Below are 24,761 nucleotides of genomic sequence, written 5' to 3'. Positions count from 1 at the left end.
CTCACTGTAGGGTCGGGCAGCCTCCCAGGTAAGTGCTGGGAAACCCTGGGACCTTGTGCCAGCAGAAGGAAGTTTGGCAATAACTCGTGGAGGTCGGAGGTCAGCAGAGTCTAGGAAGCATCTAGAAAATGAAACTTTGCAGGCTCTTGGGAGCCTCGCGGGTCACTGTTTGCCTGGTGTGCTGGAACCTTCAGAGCGGGGGCGTTTGTGTGGCGTTTTCTGGACTTTGGGGAGGAGGTCTCTTCAGAGCTTTGGCTGTTCCCGCGGGGCTGGGAAGCACTCTGTCTCCCCCTACGCTTTCCTCTGTGCTTGGCTGTCCTGACTTCCCCCTGATCCAACCCCAGAGAAGGCTCTGTGATCCCGCAGCGGGCTGTGGTGACGTCTCTGTTCCTTTATGAACTCTCCAAAGGTCAGGCCCACTGTGGGCTGCCAACTTGTTTTCCTTCCAGAAAGAAGCTTCCGGTTCTGAGGGCCTGGAGATGCCACTTCCCTCTCTGATGAAGCGAAGGAGGAAAGCTGGAGGCAGGAGGCGGAGCAGGGCTTGCACGTTCAGGGCTTCTGGACCCGTTGAGCTGCAGGGTGGCGGGGTGGGTGGCCAGATAGGGAGAGAAAGGTGTCTCGGGGACTGGAAACAGCCGCCAGGGAGTCGAGCCGCAGGCACTGTGCTGGATCAGAACTCTTCACTTTCACAGTTAGGAGTCGGCCTCTGAACATCTCTACAGAGATTAAGAAGTTAGTTTGGTACCTTGGTGCATGAGTAGTTTTTGTTGATGGGAGAATTTTAAATAAATCCCAAGCCACTGAGTCACATTTGAGCAATTATGCTCTTTGCTGAAACGAGCCCTAAGTCAGTAGGCTGTAGTGATGATACAGCACCAAATTCCATGTAAGTGGCTGAATGCAAACCATTTGATTGGCATCCTGGTTTATTATGTAGCAGGGACGCCTTTTAAAAATGTCAGGACCCCAGACTTTTCTTACTTGTTCTTTTATTCCAAGGAGTTTTAACGAGGAGGTGAGTGATGTATAGGCAAGGAGTCAACCGTTCTTTCGAGAATCCAGATTTTTCTGTGCTAAAATCTTGTTTTGGGAGAAAAAATATGGTCAGTGAGAATGATGACAGTGGAGACACTGCTGTCCATCTGTACGTTCTGGCCCGGCGATGGTTAAGGCCTGGCCTGTAACACAATAATTGCGGATGAAATGAGGTAGACCAACGCACCTGTTAAATTTTCTCCAGCTGTCTCATTGGACAACTGAAGCTCAGCCCAACTTGATTTTTAAGGTTTACTGTTGAGAGTCAGATTCACAGCTTTGGTGTACATCTCGGCCTCACAGCAGCCAGTTTCCATAGTGTAGATGTGGTTGTTCCCATTCTGTGGATGAGAACGTAGAGGCCCAGCAGGTCAGTTCCTGTTGCCCAGCTGCTGGGCGATGTGGGCACGGCCTTCTGAATGTTCACCGACACCTACAGGCTGTATAATTCCATACTCGTTGGGACAGTAAGTACCCCAGGAAGCACCTGGAATTGGAAGATGGAAACGAAGGCGGGGATTCAGTGTGGGATGTGGCAGTACCAAGACAGGGCTTTCATTTCATGTCTTTGTCAAGCTTCTCCTGTGTGCCAGGGCTTCAGACATCACAAACGAACCTCGTTCGTGTCCGAAGACACTCCATCTAGAACTGTGTTGTCCAGTACGGTAGCCACACGGAGGTATTTCAACTTAATTAAAGTTAAATAAAATTAAATTAGTGGCAGTTCATGCGCTTCCACCTAATAAGATGTCACCTTTAGAAAGCAGTTGTTCCTGGCCCTTGGTGTGCATTATAAACTGCATGTTAAGGGAAAGAAGGCAGGGGAGCAGGGGCGTAGCACAGACAGTGGTCCTGCCCTGGAGAGCTTCTTACCTAACACCAAGGGCATCAAAGTGGTCAGATGTAACAGACACGGAAGATAGGTATTGGGCAGAAAACATATGGCTTGTAGGGAAAGTAAATATTTAATTCTAAGTGAGAGAGCCTGGGCAAGAGGGCCACTTAGCATTATGGAAAATTAACCTGGGGACTTCCTAGGAGGCTGTTTTCTTAGGCACACAAGTTCTGATGAGTCTCCTGAAACAGGCAGGCCGACTCCCACGACTGGAGGCCAGACACATGTAGCGTGTTTCCTTTAAGAGCTGTAAATGACATGCATCTCCCACATGCCTAGCAACGCAGGGCAACTTTAATTTATAAAGAAAGTTCTGTAATTTCTACGTTGGATTATTTTGGCAAGGCTGGAACAGCTGCCGGTCTCCTAACCTTACACGGTCCAGGGTGCAGGCATTTTCCTGTTTGGCGGACAGCAGTTGCTTCCTGGCTCTTTGCAGGGCTTTATTATATTCCATAGAACTTTGAAAGGATCACTGGATAGTATTTGGGGAGAATTTCTGAATTCTTGGCTGTACTAGTGGCCTCATCTTAGTACATTGTGTAGAGTAACGTCAAACCAGTTAACAGAGCCCAGAGTGATAGACAGCTACTTTCTTGTTGGTCAGACAGGAGGCCCCTAAGGTTGTGCCGGAAGTGATCAGCTATTTATAGTGATAGTGAATACCATCTGCTGGCTCCAGAGTTGGAATAGAAGACCATCTTAGACCCAAAGCTCTAATTCTGTGCCCTGGCCCTGGTTGAGGTGTGAGTGAACCAGGTGTGTTTCAGGCTGTCTTGAGACTGGTTCCCAGCTGGAGCCCTGCGTGGAGGGAACTTGGCTGGCACGTGAGGTTTGTTCAGGCCCGGGCTGCTAAACAACTAAGCCACCTTTTAAAATTGGAGAAGTTGTTGTTGTTAAAATCTAGATTTGGGGATTCTCTTGGGGAAAGTGGGAATTTCTGGGCACACCAGTTCTGCCTTCTCAGGTGGCAGCCGTGGACTGTGGTTGTCTTCCCCGGGCAGGGGCTGTGCTCTCCTCCCAGCCTCGCTCACAGTACGTGCTTGGGTGCCGGTGGTCCCCGAGGGACACTGTCTACTCCAGCGTCTGGGAGCAAAGAGGAGCTGGAGGGCGTCCACATGTGACCTGCGTAGTCACCGGCGTCCCCCACTGGCTGCAGCTTGGGGCAGCGGGGGGAGCAGTGGTCTGGGTTCTAGTCCCTAGAGTAAGTGGTGTGACCTTGGACGTGACTGTTCTCCTCCCTTGGCTTCAGTTTCCTCCTCGTGTAATATGAAACTAGGCCAGTTGGCTCCATCTTTCAGGCCACACATCGTGGTTTATCCTTCACTCCATGCCTTCTCACACTTGTATCCTTTACGACGGCAAACCTGTCAGCTCCGTCCACTCTCACCGCATCCCCTGGTGCCAGCCTGGTGCAGACCCCTCATCCCCCGGGTTATTTCACTAGGTCTGAAGTGGTCTGCCTGCTTTTGCCCTCACCCCCTGCCTTCTGGTCTGTTCCCAGAGCAGATCGTGCCACCCTGTGTTCAGGACCCTCCTTGGCCAGAGGCTGTCCAGTGGCCTCCAAGGCCCCACTTTTCCCTCAGGCTTCACTGCTGCCACCCCCACCCCCTGCTCTGGTCACACTAGCCTCCCTCTGTTTCCCGGGCAGGCCCTTCTGCCGCAGGGCCTTTGCATATGCTCTTGCTCTCCCTGGGGAGCTTTTTCCCAGACGGCCACGTGGCTTGCTCCCCCACCATCCTCAGGTCTGTGCATTGTGACCTCCCTGACCACCCTATTTAAAGTGACAGGCCCGGTGACCCCAGTCCCACGTCTCTGCATGGCTTTGTTTTCGTTATCACCACCAGATGTGTAACATATGTGACTGACTTTGTCATTTCTGACACTGGATTGTAAGCTCTCCCAGTGCAGGGATGTGGCTGCCCTGTTTCCCCGAGGTGTCCCTAGTGTCTGGACAGTGGCACACAGTAGGTGCCCATCCTTGCCGAGCTAACAGGTGATTTTCTAGTGCCTGTGTTCTGTGAGTACATTATCATTTAGCCTCAAGTAGCCTGGATTCCTAGAGCATCAAATATAAACACAAAAAACATATTCCAAAGCCAAATGACTTTGGGATTCCCCCCAGCCTGGCTCCAGTTGGGAGACTGACCGTTACACTCATGGCGGTGCTGCCACATGTGGCCCATCCTGCTCCGCCAGCAGAAGCCAACGCTCTGAAGTGACCCTTGGCAGAAGGCTTGGGCGTTCGCTCTCTCCCAGGTGCCCTGCACCTGCAGGCCGGTTAGATTGGTCTCAGCGCTGCCTGTTCTCCGCTGTCCGTCACCCACGTGGGGGCCTCACCAGACCTGGCCCTTCCCAGGTGCCTGCGCTGGTTCCAGGAGGAGAATTCGCAGTGAGCATCCTTTATTTCCCGGCGGAGATGATGAGCTAGATGGGTTTGCAGAGCAGCCGAGCGTATCGGTGACGACGCCCTCACCAGGAAACAAAACGTTATTTTTGGTTTGAACAGTGCACTGCCTCTGAAAAGAGGTGGGTTTTGTGTTTCCTGAGCAAGAGTGCTCCTTCGTGGTAGGAGGGGAAATTCTTTTCCGGTAGTTGGCATTCCATTCTCCCTTCTTTTAGTCAGACTTTGTTGGGCTGAGAGGGCTGGATGTGGTGAACCTCCCGCCTCCCAGATGGCGTTTCCTCGAGGACCGGGCGTGGACGCTGGGCAGGTGTGGGATACTGGAGACAGGCGGGCTGGCTGGTCGCAGCCCCTTCAAGGCCGAGCCCACATCCCTCATTGTCTCCTCTCTGCCTGCCTTTGCTTTTAGGCAAAGAAACGGAAAAGTAGATCATAGATTCCTGGCCCCTCCTGACGGGAGGATCTGGCCTACGCATTTCACGCAGAACCGTGAGAGACCGGGTTCTGGCCCTCAGCCCAGGCAGTATGTTCTATTGGAACTTTTCATTCAGTGGTTAAAATGTACAACTCAGCTGTAGCAAAACGATTTCCTTTTTAATTAAGGCTCATCCTGCATAGGAATTAGATGCAACTTTATTTCTGTTGAACACGTTTTCATTTCTTGGTGAGTTCTAGATCATCGTAGTTGGGGAATTTCGTAGTAACTGCAGTGACTCGGGGAAGGGGTCAGTGCGCAAGAGTGAGCGGTGACAACACCGTCAACAGCAGCCTCGTTAGTGACATGTCGTTAGGGGCATGGACGGGGCTTTAGCCACGGCCGAGCCGGCCACTGCAGCCTGTGTTGTTGCCTCCAACCTCAGAGGGAAGCCCTGAGGTTTGTTCTGAACAGTCTGGTTTTGGAAGCCGCAGGGACAGTGAGGTCTGTGGGGCTTGGAGGCGGGAGGCGGTGCCCACCGTGACCTTGGTCCCCACTTCCCCTCTCTTGGGAGCTGCGTGGTGAGCGCACATGAGGGGCCTGGGGGTGGCAGGAGTGTATGTGCCGTGACAGACCCGCCTGGCATCAGAGATGCTCTTCCTTTGAGAGCTGTGTGGATTCACTTTCCTACCAAAGTTGGCATGTGTGTATATACATATTTTAACTCTTTACTAAAGTAGAACAAATATAGAAAAATGCACTGTCCCGTCTGCAGCTCACGGAGCAGCGCCCCATGTGACCAGCCAAACAAGAAACATTGTCCCCCAGCAGCTCATTTCGTGCCCCTCGGGTTGCTGCCCGTGCCCGGAGGTAACCACACCCCTGACCTGTAGCTCACAGGTCCCTCCCGCCTGCGCGTGAACTCGGGGCAAGTGGACACACGGCCTGTGCTCATCGTGGCCTCCCATTCGACGTTATGTGTGAGCATGAGGTCCATCCGTGGTCTTGGGCTATTGTAGTTCATCCCCCTATTGTACATACTCTGCACATCACTGTGCAGGGGCACTTGGATAGTTTCCACTTTGGGGCTTCTGTTTTGATGTACTCTAAATTACATGATACTGTAAAATACAGTCTTGCCCCTGACTTTGGCGACCGCGTGTCCACTTTTCCACGGGGTCTGTTCCCAGGGGTGGGGCTGCAGCAACGGGAGGCATATGCTCAGCTGTGGACAACAGTGCGGACTCCCCAGAGCGCTGGTCCTCATTTGTACTCCCACCAGCAGCCTAGGATCTTGGAACATGACTTCAACAAGGAACCAGGGTGAAGTTGAGTTACCACTGCTACTGATAAGAAGCACCCCCTCGTGCTGCCCTCCCCATGTCCTGGAGATGGTTCATCAAAGAGGAGCCTTTGCATAGGGCTTGCGGAAAAGGGTCAGGTTTTACTGCCGGTGAGCAGATGCTGTCCAAGCAGAAAGGCAACCCCTCGCAGTACATGAGGGAGGGCTCACAGAGCTTTGATCTGCGGGGAGATTCTTCATCAGACCCCCCTACCTCACCCCGGTTCCAACAAGGTAGATGTAGTGACTGTTGGAGTGTTAAGTGGATTTCTTCAAAACAAAGGAGCCGGCCGTTGGGTACCAGAGGTCACTCCGCCTGAGCCTCTGCCCACCTGCCGGGACCCTGCGCAGAGCCCAGGGCCGGGAGGCAAGGGCACTGGGCAGGCTCCCCTCCTCCTGGGACAGATGTGCATCCAGGCTTGGATCTGGGAGTCACCCTACCCAACAGCCCTCCTGTCACATCGCAGGGATGACCTCTTTCCTTTTAAGAGCTTGCCTGGCTGGGGTTTGGTTTGGCCACGAGTGGCAGCAGTGCCAAATGTCAGTAGCTTGAAGAAGTAAGGGCGGGCTGTGTTCCGGTGACAGGGTGGACTGGTGGGCTGGACCAGTCTTCTCACTCGGGTGGGGCAAGTGCTACAGAACAGATGAAAACAACACCTGTGGAAAGCACTGAATGGCTTGGAAGATCCTGAGGAAGGTAGTGAGGAGACCAGAGTCTCAGTGCAAAGAATAACCCTGGATGGTGAGCACAGTCCTGAGGGCGTTCGGTGAACTGGGCAAACTGTGAGTTCTGATGGCACCTCTGGGCGCAGGGGGCAGAGACCAAGGTGGGCAGGATGATGGAAGCTGTGCCCACTGAGGACTCCTGCACCTCCAGGGTGAAGGTGAGTCAGAAGTAAGCCCGTCCCCTCCTGAGATGTTGTCCTTCGTGCAGATCCTGTGACCTCAGTGGTAGGACATTTTCCAGCCAATTCTGATTCTTTGTAGAGTGTGCCCCACGGCCGGTCCACAAGCAAGCAGGTCTTTGAAGGACTGGGCCTTTATCCTCGGCTCAAGGCAAACGAGCATCCCTGGTTGAGAATAACCAAACACAGAACGCCAGGCGTTCAGTGAATGAGGACCAGCAGGAGCTCTGTGAAAACAGACAGTGAGTGGTTGACACAGTGTTTAAAAGCACTTCTTACTCTGCTTAAAGTAATAGACAAGGTGGAAAATACCTACAAAGAAAGGAAACTGTTAAGTGACCTAACACATTTGATAAAGGAATCAGGTGCAGTTTCTAGCCATGGGCAGCTCAACCACTATAGTTAAAAACCCAACAGATTGAAGTGTGTGATTGAACTGGAAGATAGAGCAGAATGTACAGGTTTCACTTTAGAACAAATTAGGACTTGTAAGTAACTTGTAAGACCAACTGAGAATCAGGGAGAAGAGGTGGTGTGCCAGAGCCCGTGTTGGACGAAATAATGACTGAGAATTGTACAGAATGGAGAAGACACCCATCCAAACAAGGGAAAAACACCCACATGTAGAAAGTGTAGTGATACAGCAACCAAAGGAAAAGATTCCAGAGTGAGGGTGAAATAAAGGTAACTTTTAAGGCAAAAACCAAGACCGTTAATTAGTGACATCTTGGCTAAAGGAAACTCTCCAGGATGTTCTTGGAAGGAAAATAGTGCCAAACGAAAGAAGAATGAAGAAGGTGGGAACATTTGGGAAACTCTAAACAAATGTGAAATAATAATAATAATGTTGGGGGGGGCACTGGAAAAAGGATATGGTTAATAACACCTAAGTTAGGGGGGTGTTAGAATTAGCGGAGGGAGTAAAGTTTTGTTTAATTTTGAACTTTGTGAACCTCACATATTATTGTGTTTTAAAGGTTGTCACTAAAGAATAGAAACTGTATTCTGCAATAGTAGAGGGGAAGAAATGGAGTGATTTAAAAACAATCCAAAAAGAGATAAGAAAGGAGACAAAAAGAACTCCAGGACAGGTGGGGAAATAACACAAAATAAGATTATAGAGTTAAACTCAACTATATCAGCATTTAAAATGTAAATTGGGGACTTCCCTGGTGGCTCAGTGGTTAAGAATCCATGCTCCCAATGCAGGGGGCCCGGGTTCAATCCCTGGTCAGGGAACTAGATCCCACATACATGCTGCAACTAAGAGTTCGCAGGCCGCAACTAAGGATCCCACCTGCCGCAACTAAGACCTGGTGCAACCAAATAAATTAAAAAAAGAAAAAAAAATTTTTTTTAATTGTAAATTGACTAAATACTCCAGTTAAAACATAAAGATATCTTACTGGATTTTAAAAATCCAACTCTTGTTTACAAGAGACAGGGTGAAAATGAAAGAATATATAAAACAAAAATTGACAGAACTACAGGAAATGGTCAAATCTATAAGCATAGTAGAGAATTTTACAGTATCCTCTCAGTAATTGACAGCTAAGCAGACAAAAAATCACTAAGGATTAGAACTTTGAACAAAATTAGGAATGTGATCTATGACTCTATATAAATAAAGCAAAACACTGTAGCCAGCTAATACCTATTTGACTTCAGAATTTTCAAAGATTGGCTGTATCCAGGGCCTTAAAGTCAATCTCAACAAATGAAAGGATTGAAATTATGTAGAGCAGGCAGTCCGACCAGAGGTCAGTTAAACTAGAAATATGAATAAAAAGATAAATAGAGAATCTCCATGTATGTGTATAATAAAATAAAACACTTCTAGCATGTATTTGTAGGTCAAAAAAAGAAGGAAAATAGAAAATATTTTGAAATGAATGATGAAGATACTACACATCAAAACTTGTAGGATGTAGCTAAAATATTTATAGGGAAATTGATAACTTTAAATACACATATTAAGAAAGAAGATGAAAATTAATGAGCTAAGTAAGCATCTGTCTCCAGAAGTAACAGTCAAAATAAACCACTCAGAGGGAAGTGACAATGAGAAGGGATTAATGAACCAGAAAACAAGTAAATATACAGTGGAGAAGTTCACTCTTACAAAAGATGAATAATGTTGACAAATATCAAGCAAAATTGGTCAAGAAAAAGGCACAAATAATATCAAGAGTGTAAAATGGGACTTCACTACAGATGTGGTGACGTTAAAAAGATGAGTGGTTATCATGAACAACTTGTGCTAATAAATAAAAACAAAGCAGTGTCATAGGTGTTTATTAACCACCAGAGGAGGGGGCTCTACCACACATTGTTTGTATAAGGCTTCTTTTTTCATCTCAACATGGTGATAATTTTGCAAGTTTTAACAACATCAGTGAATTTCTGGGAACATATAATTTAACAACACTAAGCTAAGAAGAGAACCAAGAACCTGATGAAGGGACACCTGCAGGAAAGTCTACAGCAAGCATCGCACTGCATAGCAAGACGCCCAGAAGTTTTGCTTTGAGATCAGGAAGAACAGGCTGCCAGCTGACACGCCTTCTCTTGAGCACGGTGTTGGCGGTCCTGCCCTGTGCAGAAATTCAAGAGAAGTGAAGCGGAAGATAGAAAGATTGGGAAGAAAGTAGTAGAATTACTACTAGTAGAAAGTTACTAGAATTAGGCAAGGTTGCTGTGGGTCGAGGGGGGGGAACCCTACAGAAATCAATTACATGTCAGTATTACCAGCAACAAACAGAAAATGAAACTTAAGAGAGACCCCATTTGCAATAGTGTAAAAGCCGAAAAACCAAGAAGAAAATAACTCTTTCCCAAAGCGTGTGAGACCCCACAGTGTGTGTTCTCTTCCTCTGCCAGGATGCCTGTGCTTTTCTGTTTCAAGGTGGTTCTCATAACCATGTGACCGTGTAAATGAGTGGCCCCTGCCTGATTGGTATTTAGTGGAGCCTACACAGACGCTTGGAGCGTGGATGTGCCCAGGTTTGATTGGACACAGTGGGGAGACCACTGATCCTGCTTCCTGGGAGCTTCGTGTCCACTGCAGGAAGAACTCTGCACATCTGAACTGCTCGTGGGCGATTTGAGGACTCAGGATTCCTGACCCCTACCTCAGGGGCGTGTAGTGAGCCCTGTAGGATCCTCGTAAGTGCTCAGAAGATTTAGGTTCATTCAAGTACCTACTTTTCCAAAGACTGTTATATTGGAGAAACACAAAAGCATGTCAATGCTTTGTTTTTTTTCCTTAGCAAAGAAATTGAATCTGAAATGGCCGGTGAAAAAGCCAAGGCTGAGAATAGAATACATTTCTATTTTTAGTGTTTTATCTTTCTTTAAAATGAATAGCATTGTTTCTTTGAAGTAGGAAGTCAGTTATTTCCATCCTCTTAAAACATGAAATAAATTATTTCTGAATACTATATCTTTTAGTTACAAGATTTTCTCTTAGTTTTAGGTTAAAAAAAAAAAAGAAAAGAAAAAGAAAGAAGAATTAGAGGTCACACTTAAAATTTTAGATGAGAGGACCTGAAAACTCTCTTCTCTATAAACATTTAGAAATGTTAGATGGAGCTAATAAGCGTTCTCTAAAAAGCATAGCTGAGTTTACAAGGTAGTAAAAGAGATTACCGAATCCCGGAAGCCAAGGGCGGGGACTGTCTGGGTCCAGAGGTGAGCTGCCCCTGCAGTGTGGGTGTCGCGTAGTCCTCCGAAGTCTGGGTCTTGGGTCATTGGTTTTTATGTCCAGGTGGGAGCTGGGTGTGGGGAGTGGGAACCCAACTTGCACTCCAATGTAAAACCTGCACTGAAGGGACAGACTAGTGGCCAGGGGAGATGGTGTGGGAGCTTATCTGTTTTGTCCTGAGGGGGGGGAGGCAGAGTCTCCTGGGAATATTTAACAGGAGCTGCTGCATCTAAAAATGTGTCCCTACCTGCCGCCTTCTCTGAAGGCTTCGTTGAAGCAAAGATAAAATAGCTCTTTAGAGACAAGCCTGAAATTCAGCCCAGACAGGGTTGCAACTTAATAAATTCCTGCCAGAGTCACTGTCAGAGGTATAAAAGTAGGTAGTGGAAAACATTAATGGAAAAAAATAACACCAGGGAAAAAACAAGGCGAACTTGAAAAAAAATAGAATAACTCAAAGGACTGATTATAGAACTGGTTAGATTCAGCTGAAGAGACAATTGGCGAAGTGGAGCGTATGTCCGAGTGGTAGCACAGAGAGATTGAGGTCTAGTTAGGACTTCTACCACAAAGAAACAGGAGCAAGGAAATCTCCAAAGAACTGAGTGGCCAAGGGCTTTCCAGAACTGGTGAAAAACATGAGAAAGCACAGTGAGCCTAAGATAATAAAAATAAATAACACGTCTAAAGGCATTGGTAAAGGCTTGGAACCCCAAAGATGAATCTTAAAAGCGCGGAGGTATTTTTCAAAGGTATTACAAAGGAATGACAGCTCAACAACATGTTTTTCCATAGTAAGCACACACCCTGCCACGGCTGCCAACCAAAAAAGCCAGAAGACAGATAAGATAATATCTTCAGAGTGGTGAGAGAAAATAACTGTCAGCACGGGACTCTGGACCCAGTTAATCCATTCATGCAGAGCGAGGGTGAAGGAAAGAAGTCCTTCCAGGGCTGTGAGGACTGCGGGTGTTTATCAAGAGGAGATTGTTGCTGAAGCAAGTAGTCGAGGACGTGCTTTGGGGAGACTCAAAAGAAGGCGTGAGGTGCACGAAGCAGTGGCCAGCAACAGACTGGGAACCATTTGGGTAATTTAACACGAGTGTCTGGAACTCCAAGCACCCGCAGGTCGCCCAAGTATGTGTGAGGGAGAAGTGGGTGGAGCACCAAGGCTTCTGGGAAGTGTCAGGTGTGTATGTTAGGAGAACGTAAGGGGAAAAGACATTTTAATTACAGGGTTTTTTAAAATTTTTATTTATTTATTTATGGCTATGTTGGGCCTTCGTTTCTGTGCGAGGGCTCTCTCTAGTTGCGGCAAGTGGGGGCCACTCTTCATCGCGGTGCGTGGGCCTCTCACTGTTGTGGCCTCTCTTGTTGCGGAGCACAGGCTCCAGACGTGCAGGCTCAGTAGTTGTGGCTCACGGGCCTAGTTGCTCCGCGGCATGTGGGATCCTCCCAGACCAGGGCTCGAACCCGTGTCCCCTGCATTAGCAGGCAGATTCTCAACCACTGCGCCACCAGGGAAGCCCATTAATTACAGTTTTTTTAAAGAGCGCTTGCACACAGACACACACAAGAACAGAAGAGTAATTTTCAAACACAGAGGAAAAGATGTCCAGTGGAATGCAAATAAATAAATAAATAAAGGGGGAATAAGCAAAGAAAAAGTATTGTAAATAGGAGTAACAAAATAAGGGTATAAATGAGTCCAGATACATAAGCAATCACAGTAGATGGTGGTGAACTAACCGTACCAGTTAAGAAAGCAAATTGCCATGCTGGTCTGAAAATAAAATCCAGCTACATGCTGCTTTTAAGAGCTCCACTTAGAACATGTGAACCCAGAAAGGTTGCATGTGGAGAACAGAAAATGATTCTAGGCCAATATTAACCCCCCCAAAATTGGCATAACTTTTTTTTTTAACTGGAGTATAATTGCCTTACAATGTGTGTTAGTTTCTGCTGTACAACAAAGTGAATCAGCTATATATATATATACATATATCCCCCCCATCCCATCCATCTAGGTCATCACAGAGCACCGAGCTGAGCTCCCTGTGCTATGCAGCAGGTTCCCACTAGCTGTCTGTTTTACACATAGTAGTGTATTCAGACATACAATCAGAATGAAGTGGGGAAAAAAAGGATCATTATTAAGGATAAAGATGATCACTTTAGGGGCTTCCCTGGTGACGCAGTGGTTGAGAGTCCACCTGCTGATGCAGGGGACACGGGTTCGTGCCCCGGTCCGGGAAGATCCCACAGGCCGCGGAGCAGCTAGGCCTGTGAGCCACGGCCGCTGAGCCTGCGCGTCCGGAGCCTGTGCTCCGCAACGGGAGGGGCCACAGCAGTGAGAGGCCCACGTACCGCCAAAAAAAAAAAAAAAAAAATCACTTTATAATAAAGGAAAAAATAGTAGGCACTTTATCAGAAAGATGTAACAATTCTGATCTTATATTCACCTAATAAGATGCCCTCCAAATAAAGCACAAATGAACAGATTTCCAGGAGAAACTGATAAATCCATGATCATGGAGGTTCATGTCAAGAAGTTAGAACAGTATAAACCAATAGAAGTTGGAGGAAGGAATAATGAAAATTAATTATATAGATTGGATCGCAAACCCAAAAGCTGGTTCTGCAATCATCATTGAAATTGAAATAACAATTAAAAATCAGCTCTCTGCCAAAGGGAACCTTCATACACTGTTGGTGGGAATGTAAATTAGTGCAGCCACTGTGGAAAACAGAACAGTGTGGAGGTTCCTCAAAAAACTAAAAATAGAACTACAATATGACCCAGCACTCCTACTCCTGAGTATATATCTGAAAAAAACAAAAACACTAATTCAGAAATATACATGCACCCCAGTGTTCATAGCAGCACTATTTATAATAGCCAAGACATGGAAACAACCTAAATGTCCATCGACAGATGAATGAATAAAAGAAGATGTGATATATATATCGCATATATATTTATGTATACACGTATATGATGGAATACTACTCAGCCATAAAAAAGAATGAAATTTTGCCGTTTGCGACAACATGGGTGAACCTAGAAGGTATTGTGCGAAGTGAAATAAGTCAGACAGAGAAAGAAAAATACCATATGATGTCACTTATATGTGGAATCTAAAAAATACAACAAACTAGTGAATATAACAAAAAAGAAGCAGATTCACAGTATAGAGAACAAACTAGTGGTTGCCAGTGGGGAGAGGGAAGCGAGGAGGGGCGGGAGAGGGGTAGGAGATTAAGAGGCACAAACTATTAGATATAAAATAAGCTACAGGGGTCTATTGTACAACATGGGGAGTATAGCCAATATTTTATAATAACTATAAATGGAGTAGGTTTATACTTTAAAAACCTTTCAAAATTGTGAATCACTGTACTGTATACCTGTAACTTATATAATATACAGCAACTATACTTCAGTTAAAGAAAAATCAGCTCTCTACCCACTCTCCCCCCTCCAAGAACAGATCTCGAAAAACCAGATTCTGACAGTTTTACAGGCAAGTTCTTGTGAACCTACAAAGGATGGAGGAAAAGAGATTCTCTGTAGCTCATCTTACAGGACTGAAGTGACCTTGCTACCAAGACTGCGTAAGAACAGTCTGAGAATGAGCTCTGACTTGCCCCGCTTGACAGCACAGCCACCCGAATCCCACATAAAAATGTGAACAGACCAAATCTAGTGAGGGATTAGAAAAGAAAAGACCCACCGTCAAGAAGTGTTTACACCATCAGAACCACCTGTGAGTTAACATTAGAATATATTCTTTTAATTCAATCCAATTCAGATTAAATGTCAAGTGGTAAAGAGAAAGCATTTGCTAAAATACCCTATTAAAAAAGGAAAGGTAACTAGGAACGTAAGATAGCTTAACCTGATCAAAGGTTTCTACCAAAAGCCTACAGTCAACACAGCATCTAACAGTGAAGGATCAGAAGTGGAGACTTGGCCGTGAGACCAGCGAGCCTGGAGCCGGCTCTGTGAGACGAGAGAGAAGCGATGGTGTGGATTAGAAAGCAAGAAATTACTCTTTTCATAGGTGATTTTTCTTGAAGAGAATCCACAAACTCCTGGATTTGATGAGAGTTTAGCTTAATATTTGGGTAAACGACACACACGCAAAAATGAATAACTTTGCTGGTTGTCTGTAGCTAGAAAAAGAAAAAGATATCTTTTTCTAGTACATTTAAAAATAGCAATAACCTTAACAACAACAAAAAAGATGTGTAAGACTTCTATAGAGAAGATCATAAAAGCTCCCTGCAAGTATAAAAGAACATTGAAATAAGTGGAGTGCTACACGCTCCATTCACCGACAGCTCCCATAGTATACAGCATCGGCTCTCCCCATGTTCACCTGTAAATTCAGTGTGTTTCAAATAAAAGTTCCAGTAGAATTTTTGGAAGGGATGCATAGACCAAAATGTAGTATTGACGCAGGGCGTAAATAACATTTAGGTGGAACAAAGTGTGAGTCTGGTGAGGAGGGATCCACGTGTACTGCAAACCAGATGGGACAGAGGAGGCTGTAAAAGTCGGGGGGTGGCGGGGATGGACCAGTCCGGAAGGGGCGCTGGGTAACTGAAGCCGTGGGGGAAGCTGACCCTGTTTCCTTTCCTATGCCAGAGTAGATCCCAGGTGATTAGAAACCCAGCTATGAAAAGTGTTCTGAAGTTTGTAGAAGGAAATAAACAGTGAAAGGACTTCTCTCCCAGTGGTTGGAACCTGGGTGGCTGAGAGTCAGGGGTGTAAGGGAGGTTTTCACTCGGTATCAACCCCTTTGTTCCTTTTGCGTTTTGACTCCTAGGAATGCGTTGCCTTTCTCCAACACAACTGAGTAATTATTTAGATTTAAAGGATAGCAACAGATTTTTCCTTAAAAAAAGAAAAAGGAAACAGGTTCTCTTTGACTCTGGGGTGGTAGCAATGAAACAAGAAAACACTGTGAAACAAAACAGTGAAACAATTTTTCAAACAAAATTGGTTGAAAAAGAAACCGCAGACTTGGATACAAATGGTTAATATCCAAATGTGTAAAGGGCACCTACAAATGAGGGAAAAAGACAACCCTTTAGAAAATGGGCCAAGGGTATGCGCAGACAATGTCGTGGAAGCAGCATGAAGGGCAGCTCACCATGGGAGGCACGTGGGGCCGCATCCGGGTGTGAGTGCAGGAGGAGATGGTGCGGGCCGCAGAGGGCAGAGCTCGCGGCACTGCCCTGGGGGAGCAGCCCTGGGCCCTGCGGTGTGTCCTAGAGGATGAAATGCTGCCAGGTGATGCCCGCAGTGGTGTCTCACGCAGCCCTCACCGTAGCGGTGCTGGACATGTGTAAGCACACACGCACGCGTGTGGAAGTGGTGGCATTCTGAGTATTGGTTCTCTCTGGAGAGAAGGATGAGATACTACATATATGTATCTAAAGTAAATGGGGAAAGATGTTTGGATTTGCTAAACCTGGGTGGCAGGTAAATGGACGTTCATGATATTTTTCTTAATCTTCCGTATATTTGAAATATTTCATAATATTTACAAAAACAAGGAGACAGTGATCCTGATGCAGCTGCATCTGCTAGTGTCTCCATTTTATTGTCGTTGTGTTTTGGGTTGTACCTTCCTGGTAAGTCACCTACCGCCCAGGAAATGGGGCTTGGGCTCAGTTGGGAGGCTTCGTCTCGCTCCCCTGCCATGGCTTCTCCAAGTGCCCACACGTGACCCCTGAGGAGCAGCTGGAGAGTGATGAGACCCCGCCCCAGCGGTGCTGTTGAGGGCCCTTTTCGCAAAACGTCCCCAAATCCCCATTGCCAAGTTGGACTGAACTGGCCAGACTGGACAAGCCAGGTCAGGCCACACGAATCAGCAAATGTAGTCCGTGCCTGGGGCGTCCACTTAACTTCTGTTCCCGAGTCCTTACTCCCAGGAGCAGAGGAAAGCCATTCTCTGAGGAGCCCCGAGGTGGCCCAGGGCATGTCAGCCGGCCAAGCCTGGGAGCAGTCCCCGAGCCTCGGGGGAGTCTTCTGCCCCCTGCCCTGGCAGGCCTTCACCTTTCTGCTTTGCACTCTAAGCGGACTGGCCATAGTAAATAAGAGTGCGCATTTCATAGAGGTTTCCGGGATTGACGGAGTGCAGGTTCTTTGTGGTCAGCCCACACAGGATGCAGTGGCACGGTTGGCCAGATTCTTTGCCCTCCTGGGCACGGCCCTTGGGGAAACCCTGCGGGAGATTCCCTCTGGGGGCCTTTTACCATGGTGGGGATTTCAGAAGCGAAGCGCCAGAAGGCCGACCTTGAAGGCTGACCTTGAGAGCGTCCTTGAGGCATCGCTGGCTTTGCTGTGCCTGTGAGCACGGATGGTACTCCCGCCCCTCGAGCAGGAGCTGACTCTGCGGGGCAGCGGGAAGGCGGCTCCCACCTCGACTTCTTGGCTGTCCGTGGTGATGGTGATGTGTCCTGAGCCTTCACTGTTTCACTGAGTTACCACAAATCTAGGGCTTATCATCTTCCTGTGAAAGCGTCCTTTCAAAGAAACTCATACTCAGGAGTTAGTGGTGGGGATACAATTTCTTTCTGGAGCAGCGGTCCTGCAAAGCTGGGAAGACACATCTGTGATGGACTCAGATATCTGTCTGTCCACTACGGAGGGAAGTGCTCTCCCAGCTGGCTTTTCTCCACTCTGCCCCTGACAGAGAATATATTTTTGTATCCCGTGTTTGCCTAACTTGAGAGTCAAAGCTGACTTTTCAACCGTGGCTTTTCTAACCAAACCACACATCTGCACAGCCCACGGTGGGGGGCAGGTGCCCATCGTGGGGGTGGTGGCCCTGGGACTCCAGGGGACCCGACCTCCAGGGCTTGTTGGGGACGCCACCCGGGGCTTACGGACCCTCAGCCGGGGTGACCCGGGCCCCTGGCGTGGTGCTGCCTCTGGAGAAGGGGTGTTTCAAAGGAGTTTTGTATCCATTCTTTTTCAGATTCTTTTTCCATGTAGGTCATTACAGAGCATTGAGTAGAGTTCCCTGTGCTGTACAGAAGGTCAAAGGGTTTTTGTCATCTGAATAGGATGGATATAGTGATTATGGTGTTGCTTTGTACCTGAAACGTGTCCATGTTGGCGAAGTTCTGAGGGGTGCTTGTGAGGACCCGGAGTTTCAGTTGGTGGACGCCCTCCAAGCAGCGGGGTTAGAACGGGGCCTGGAACGTTCCAGCTTCTTGTCCCTGTCCTCCCACCCACGGGACCCCCCTCCAGGCCTTTTGCACACTTGGCTGCGAGGATCCCGAAGGGCTCGTGTGGGGTGACCTCTCCTGACTGTCATGTGTGAGGGGCCCTGGCTGTGTATCTCGCTGCCAGAACCCATGGCCCGGGGTCAGAACCCGCTGCCCCAGGAGTCCACCTCGGGCCTGAGGAGTGGAATGTGGAGCTTGACCTGGAGCTGCAGGCCCGGCGACAGTCTGGGTGAAGTAAGTGTCACAGCCGCAGCTGAGGGACTTACCACCGTGGAGAGCAGAGCGCGTTCCACCCTCTTCCCGCAAGGGTTCTGTAGAAAGACGGAGAAACTGTGCTCTGGGGACCCGGGGGCTGTTCAGCTCTCCCCCTTGCTGCCTTCCTCCCCCACCTCACCATTGCGTTCCCTTCTCAGGTCCACTGCTTGTCCTCCTGGGGGAGCTGTTTCTCACTCCCCAGTTCAGGGGACTGGAATATGATTGTAGTAGCATCAATATTAGTTGATAAAAGTTGAATGTATCCAAGAAATGAGCCTGTTGGAGTTTCTCACTGAAGTCAGATTTAGCCCGGCTGACAGCTGATGGGTGTGGACCTGGCCACCTCTGACCCTATGGACTTTGGTCCCCAGCCAGCAAGAAGGGGTGGTTCATCCTCTTGATTGGGAGTTTGTCATCAGGCAAAGGGTCCCCTCCCCAGGGCGAGGAGTGGACCTGGTGACACTGTCCTCCTCCCTCTTTGCAGCCTCTGGATGTGAAATTCCAAACCTGGAGTCTTACTTGGTCGGCTTCCCAAGACTGGTATTTCCTGTTTCCTAATGTGCAAGTTTGCAGGTTGCATAGCTCTTCGGAGCTATCACTGGCTAAAGGCCATTTTTCCTCACCAACTTTTGATCACCTTTCCGGATTGTAATGCGTGGGTTCTCATCTTTGGCCCTGGGTAGCTGTGTTTATCAGCACTGGAGGAAATGGAGGCAGCAGAGTCAGATGGCTCGCAAGGGCCTGCTGGCCTGGACGCTGTGGCTGAGAGCCGGCAGCCGTGTTTGGTTTGACTCACATGGTATTTTTAAAATCAGTCAACTTCACGTTAAGCAAAAAAAAATTTTCTGTCCTAATGTGAGAAAGCGAAAGATCTCTCAACACGGTGCCCGCATGTCTACAGTAATCAGCTGTGGCTGGGCGTCACCTGGCCCTAATGTAGTGGGGCAGTTTGCCACAGTCCTCACTACTCCCAATTGTCTCACACCTGGCCGGTGCTTGTGCTCATGTGCATCTTTGACCCCTGCCGTGGGGAACATCGTGAACTGGGAGCATGGCATCTGAGTCTCCCGGGTGTTATGTGCCCTGATTATAGAGCTCCTCGCTGCTGTCTCTCCATGGCTTCGTATGTCCCGGCACTAATGGAATATCTTACGTAAGAGTTGCTCACTTCTGAAGGGGGCGGGGAGAATGGGTGACATCGGAGATGGCCTGAGTTTGTTTCTTCCTTCACTTTATCAGTCTGAAGAATTAGTGAAACCGTAAGTCAGGTGTTAGGGGTGGGGTTGGTGCTTGTTGAATACCTCAGTTTCTACAAAAAATAATTGACATGTATGTATTTGGCAGGTGAAAGGAAAGCAAGCCAGGATGGATATTTACGACACCCAGACCTTGGGGGTTGTGGTCTTTGGTGGATTCATGGTTGTTTCCGCCATCGGCATCTTCCTGGTGTCGACGTTCTCCATGAAGGAGACGTCGTATGAAGAAGCTCTAGCCAACCAGCGCAGGGAGATGGCGAAGACTCACCACCATAAAGTGGAGAAGAAAAAGAAGGAGAAAACAGTGGAGAAGAAAGGAAAGACCAAGAAAAAGGACGAGAAACCCAACGGGAAGATACCTGACCATGAGCCAGGCCCCAACGTGACCATCCTCCCCAAGGACGCAGTGCGGGCGCCTGCAGTGGCAGTGGCTCCAACCCCCGTCCAGTCCCCCGTGGTCATTCCCCCTGTAGCCACGGTACCAGCCATGCCCCAGGAGAAGCCGGCTTCTTCCCCTAAGGACAAAAAGAAGAAGGAGAAAAAAGTGGCAAAGGTGGAACCAGCAGTCAGTTCTGTAGTAAATTCCATCCAGGTTCTTGCCTCAAAGGCTGCCATTTTGGAAGCCGCTCCCAAGGAGGTCCCTATGGTGGTTGTGTCCCCAGTGGGTGCCAAGGGCAGTGCCTCTGCCACCAGTGCTATGCAGGGCAAGAAGGCAGAGGGGGCCCAGAACCAGGGCAAGAAGGGAGAGGGGGCCCCCAACCAGGGCAGGAAGGCAGAGGGGGCCCAGAACCAGGGCAAGAAGGGAGAGGGGACCCAGAACCAGGGCAAGAAGGGAGAGGGGGCCCCCACCCAGGGCAAGAAGACAGAGGGGGCCCCCACCCAGGGCAAGAAGACAGAGGGGGCCCCCACCCAGGGCAAGAAGACAGAGGGGGCCCCCACCCAGGGCAAGAAGACAGAGGGGGCCCCCAACCAGGGCAAGAAGACAGAGGGGACCCCCAACCAGGGCAGGAAGACAGAGGGGGCCCAGAACCAGGGCAAGAAGACAGAGGGGGCCCAGAGCCAGGGCAAGAAGACAGAGGGGGCCCAGAACCAGGGCAAGAAGGGAGAGGGGGCCCCCAACCAGGGCAAGAAGACAGAGGGGACCCCCAACCAGGGCAAGAAGACAGAGGAGGCCCCCAACCAGGGCAGGAAGGCAGAGGGGGCCCAGAACCAGGGCAAGAAGACAGAGGGTGCCCCCAACCAGGGCAGGAAGACAGAGGGGGCCCCCAACCAGGGCAAGAAGGGAGAGGGGGCCCCCAACCAGGGCAAGAAGGGAGAGGGGGCCCCCAACCAGGGCAGGAAGGCAGAGGGGACCCCCAACCAGGGCAAGAAGACAGAGGGGGCCCCCAACCAGGGCAAGAAGGCAGAGGGAGCCCCCAACCAAGGCAAGAAGACAGAGGGGACCCAGAACCAGGGCAAGAAGACAGAGGGGACCCCCAACCAGGGCAAGAAGACAGAGGGGGCCCAGAACCAGGGCAAGAAGACAGAGGGGGCCCCCAACCAGGGCAAGAAGACAGAGGGGGCCCCCAACCAGGGCAAGAAGACAGAGGGGCCCCAGAACCAGGGCAAGAAGGGAGAGGGGGCCCAGAACCAGGGCAAGAAGACAGAGGGGGCCCCCAACCAGGGCAAGAAGACAGAGGGGCCCCAGAACCAGGGCAAGAAGGGAGAGGGGGCCCAGAACCAGGGGAAGAAGGCAGAGGGAACCCCCAACCAGGGCAGGAAAGCGGAGGGGGGCCAGAATCAGGGCAAAAAGGCAGATTCGGTTGCTAATCAGGGCACAAAGGCGGAGGGTGTTGCAAACCAGGGGAAAAAAGCAGAAGGGGGGGCCCCCAATCAAGGCAAAAAGGCAGAGGGAACCTTGAACCAGGGCAGAAAGTCAGAAGGGTCCCCCAACCAGGGCAAAAAGGTGGATGCATCTGCCAACCAGGGTAAAAAGGCAGAGTCAGCTCCTATGCAGGGCAAAAATGCAGATATGGTCCAGAGCCAGGAGGCACAAAAGCAAGAAGCTCCTGTGAAGAAGAAGTCTGGGTCTAAGAAGAAAGGGGAGCCTGGTGAGTAGCTTTGATTTCTTTATGACTTTGGAGGGAAAAGCAGTCTTTAAGTGGCTTATGGATTCCCTTTGGGGAAGCCATCTGTATCAGTCAGCTATCGCCACATGGCTGCATAACAAACATCCCAGAATTCAGGGTCTCACAGTGTCAGTCGTTTATTCCTGCTCATGTTTCTGTTGACTTGGCTGGAGGTTGACTGGTTGGGGTTATCTCGGCTGGTGGCTCTGCTTCATGCTGCAGTTTAACTGGTTCAGCTCCTGCTGCAGGTTGAACATAGGTCTCTTCTATGTGTTACTTCTGGGGCCCTGGCCGAGGCATCAGTGACTCTCGAGGGCAGAGGCCCTCCCATGGTTTTGGCAGAGCTGTGAAAGGGCACTGCTCAAACCAGCATCCTGTTGGCTAGAGCAGGCCATGAGACTGAGCCTGAGTCAAGGGGCAGGAAGTCTACTGTCCCCAGTGGGAGGGACTGCGGAGTGACCTGGGAAAAGGTGTGAGTTGAGGAGGGGTGAGGAATTAGGAGCAGTGACTCCATCCACCACCCAGTCTAGGACAGTTCCGTGTCTTGCAGTCTTTCTCAAACGTCTGGCTGCGTTCTGTCGGCCTGTTCTGCGTTCTTACCTCACCTGGTGCTTTAGCATAGCTTTGTTCTTTTCTAGATGTTTGTTGCATGAGTAGCAGTAGGATGACGTTTCTGAGAAACAGTGGCATCCACACCCCTGCCTCCCAGTTTTCCCTCTTCGCTACCCCCCACCCCCGTTATGTAATGGAGCATTAATAGCACATTAAAATAGACATTATGTATCAGATACATATATTAGATAATGTAGAACATGAACGTTCATTATCTTTTTAGTACGGATTACTGTAGAAATTGGGCCCGCGAGTTCCTGTTTCATATTCATCACTCACTTGATACAGTAGTCTGATGTTTTCTTCCTCCCTCCCTCCCTTTCTCTCTCTCTCTCTTCTTCTCTTTCTCTCTAGATTTCTTTCTTTCTTAGATTAGCCATTAGTTGATTTGGAAAATTAATTGCATTTGTCTTGGTGAGGTACATTAGGGGCTTTGAAACGTTTGGACCTGTGCCAGGTAGGCAGGGCCCTACGTTTTTTCCCTCTGTGAAGTTGTATCTGCTTTGCTGTTTCCTCCGCCCCAACTTCTGGGGGGACATTTACTCAGGCAACACTTGTCCCATGTGAGGGTCAGGGACTGGCCCACCTTGCCCCACAGGCCATGTCAGCCTCTCAGGCCCTTTGAAAACCCAGGCGCTCAGCCTCAACCCTGACTCCGTGGCGGAGGGAGAGCACGCTGCCCTCTCTTCACGGTGATGCTCCACTTGACCCTGGGAGGAGGGCATTCGAGGCAGAAGACGGGGATGCAGGTGAGAGCTGCGTGTTCTCTGGCTTCTCGCGCATCAGGTGTGTTCAGACTAGAGCTTCCTGTGGTCATCGTTACTGTGTAGGGCTTTGGCCATTGAAGTAAGGTATGAAACAGAAACATGATAATATTAGAAAGGAAGGCAAAATTGTCCTAATTTGCAGGTAATAAAGAACCTTGTTGGGAGGAAGACCTAACTTAACGACCTGTGTGAACCCACAGAGCAGCTCGCCTGAGGTGGTATAAGAGGAAATTTGAACAGAAAAAATACCATGATTCAGGGTGAGAAAGATTAAATATGGCAGATAAAATGATGGCCACTCCCAGGTTAACTTGGTAGTTTATTATTCTTCCTGCCAAAATTTCAGTGGGCTTAAAAGGCCCCCCGGAGGGAAGAATAAGTAAGAATACTGAATAGACTTTTAAGTGGCTATTGGAAGGCCGGTTCTGTCTGATGTGTGAACACAGTCCCAAACTATTGTAATTACAGTAGGGTGCTGGACTGAGGCCAGCAGGTCAGGGAAGAGAGTGGTCCTAACTAGACTGTATCTCACCTGCGCTTCAGGGCGGGGAGGGGACGGGTCAAGGCAGTGATCCTAGGCAGGATGTTTAAGGTTTGGAAGGGTCTGCTTAGTCCCTGTGAAAATGTCAGGTGTGTATCATATTGGAGTTAACGTAAAAAGAAATCAAACCCTAGAAAATAGGAAAGATGTTAGTACTGAAATTAGTACTGATCAACTCATGTGGCAGGAGGCCGTGACTCCGAGGTTGCAGGGAGAAAATCACAAAGGGCGGGGCGCTGGGCCACACGGCCAGCCACGTAGCACACGGACAGACCGCAGAGAGAGCGCAGCCACACCGGGTGGCCTGCGGGTGATGTGACACCTGAGCGGTGAATTGCTTGTCTTCAACCCTGAAGAGTTGGAAATGTGGGGGATATGCTTGCGGTTTTTCATTTTCCTGGACGTGCCCCATGTGCTTTCCCCCATTTTCCCACGGTTGGTGGACCCTCGAAGTGGATGCAGGCCCCTGTCCGCCGCTGCCCTCCCACCCCACCCCCACCGTCTCCGTGGAAATCCCCCCAGGGCAGGGCTTCTCAGGCTTTGATGACGTGCAGGGTCTTGTTAAGATAAAGACTCAGTGGTTCCCAGCGAGGCCCGAGGTGCTGCATGTCTAAGCGGCTCCCCGGAGATGCCGGTGCTGTTGCAGCGGTGGTCAGGGCCCCGAGTCTCCTGAGGGTGGGGGCAGGAAAGGGAGGTGGGCTCTTTCTTTAAGGGCTTGGCTTCGCGCAGCCTTGCAGCTGCGCCTGTGCAGGACTGCTTCCCGAGGGCAGAGTGAACCTGTCGCTCTGACTGCCCCGCATTCCCCGCTGAGCCATGTCCGCCACAGCCATGGTGGTTGAGGGTACGAGGACGGGTGTGGACGGGTGGCTCGGCCTTTCCCGTGGCTCATGGAACCGGCCCACACTGCCCTTGCAGTCACAGCTTGTTTGTGGAGCTTGGGGTCCAGTTCATCTGACTCACATCGAGCTTTTGGCCCCTGTGGCCGCACTGCCCAGTGAGAAGCAGGCCGCGTTCCCTTCACTTAGTTACACCTCGTGTTCCGTGCTCCTCCCTTGACCCCTGGCTGCCTGCCCTTGACCTCCTTGCCTGCCAGCCAGGACTCAGTCGGTTTGGGGGCTGCACACTCCATTTCTTCAGGGCCACGGGTACACCCTCGAGGGAACTGTGGACAGATCCCCACTGGCTGGCTGGCCCTGGGCATCCAGAAACTCAGGGGCCTGGAGGTGTGAATGCCTTGGGGGGTGAGGTGTCCTGATGACCATGCCGCGGGGATGAGGA

General features: G+C 49.6%; 1 protein-coding gene across 3 annotated transcripts in view; it reads left to right on the top strand.

Annotated features, from left to right (window-relative positions):
* Positions 1 to 24,761, top strand: part of RRBP1 (ribosome binding protein 1) — a 59,049-nt gene that overhangs the window by 1,604 nt on the left and 32,684 nt on the right. For all 3 annotated transcript variants that reach the window (XM_082857018.1, XM_082857017.1, XM_082857016.1), the window contains exon 2: positions 19,544 to 21,545. In XM_082857018.1, coding sequence (XP_082713144.1) covers positions 19,565 to 21,545 — 1,981 coding nt within the window. In that variant the 5' untranslated portion in view covers positions 19,544 to 19,564. The remainder of the gene's footprint in view (positions 1 to 19,543; positions 21,546 to 24,761) is intronic.

The sequence above is a fragment of the Leucopleurus acutus genome (genome assembly GCF_964270905.1).
Source record: "Leucopleurus acutus genome assembly, chromosome: 16".
Taxonomy (NCBI): domain Eukaryota; kingdom Metazoa; phylum Chordata; class Mammalia; order Artiodactyla; family Delphinidae; genus Leucopleurus; species Leucopleurus acutus.
The sequence above is the reverse complement of the archived record's forward strand: the minus strand, read 5'-3'. Positions and strand labels throughout refer to the sequence as shown.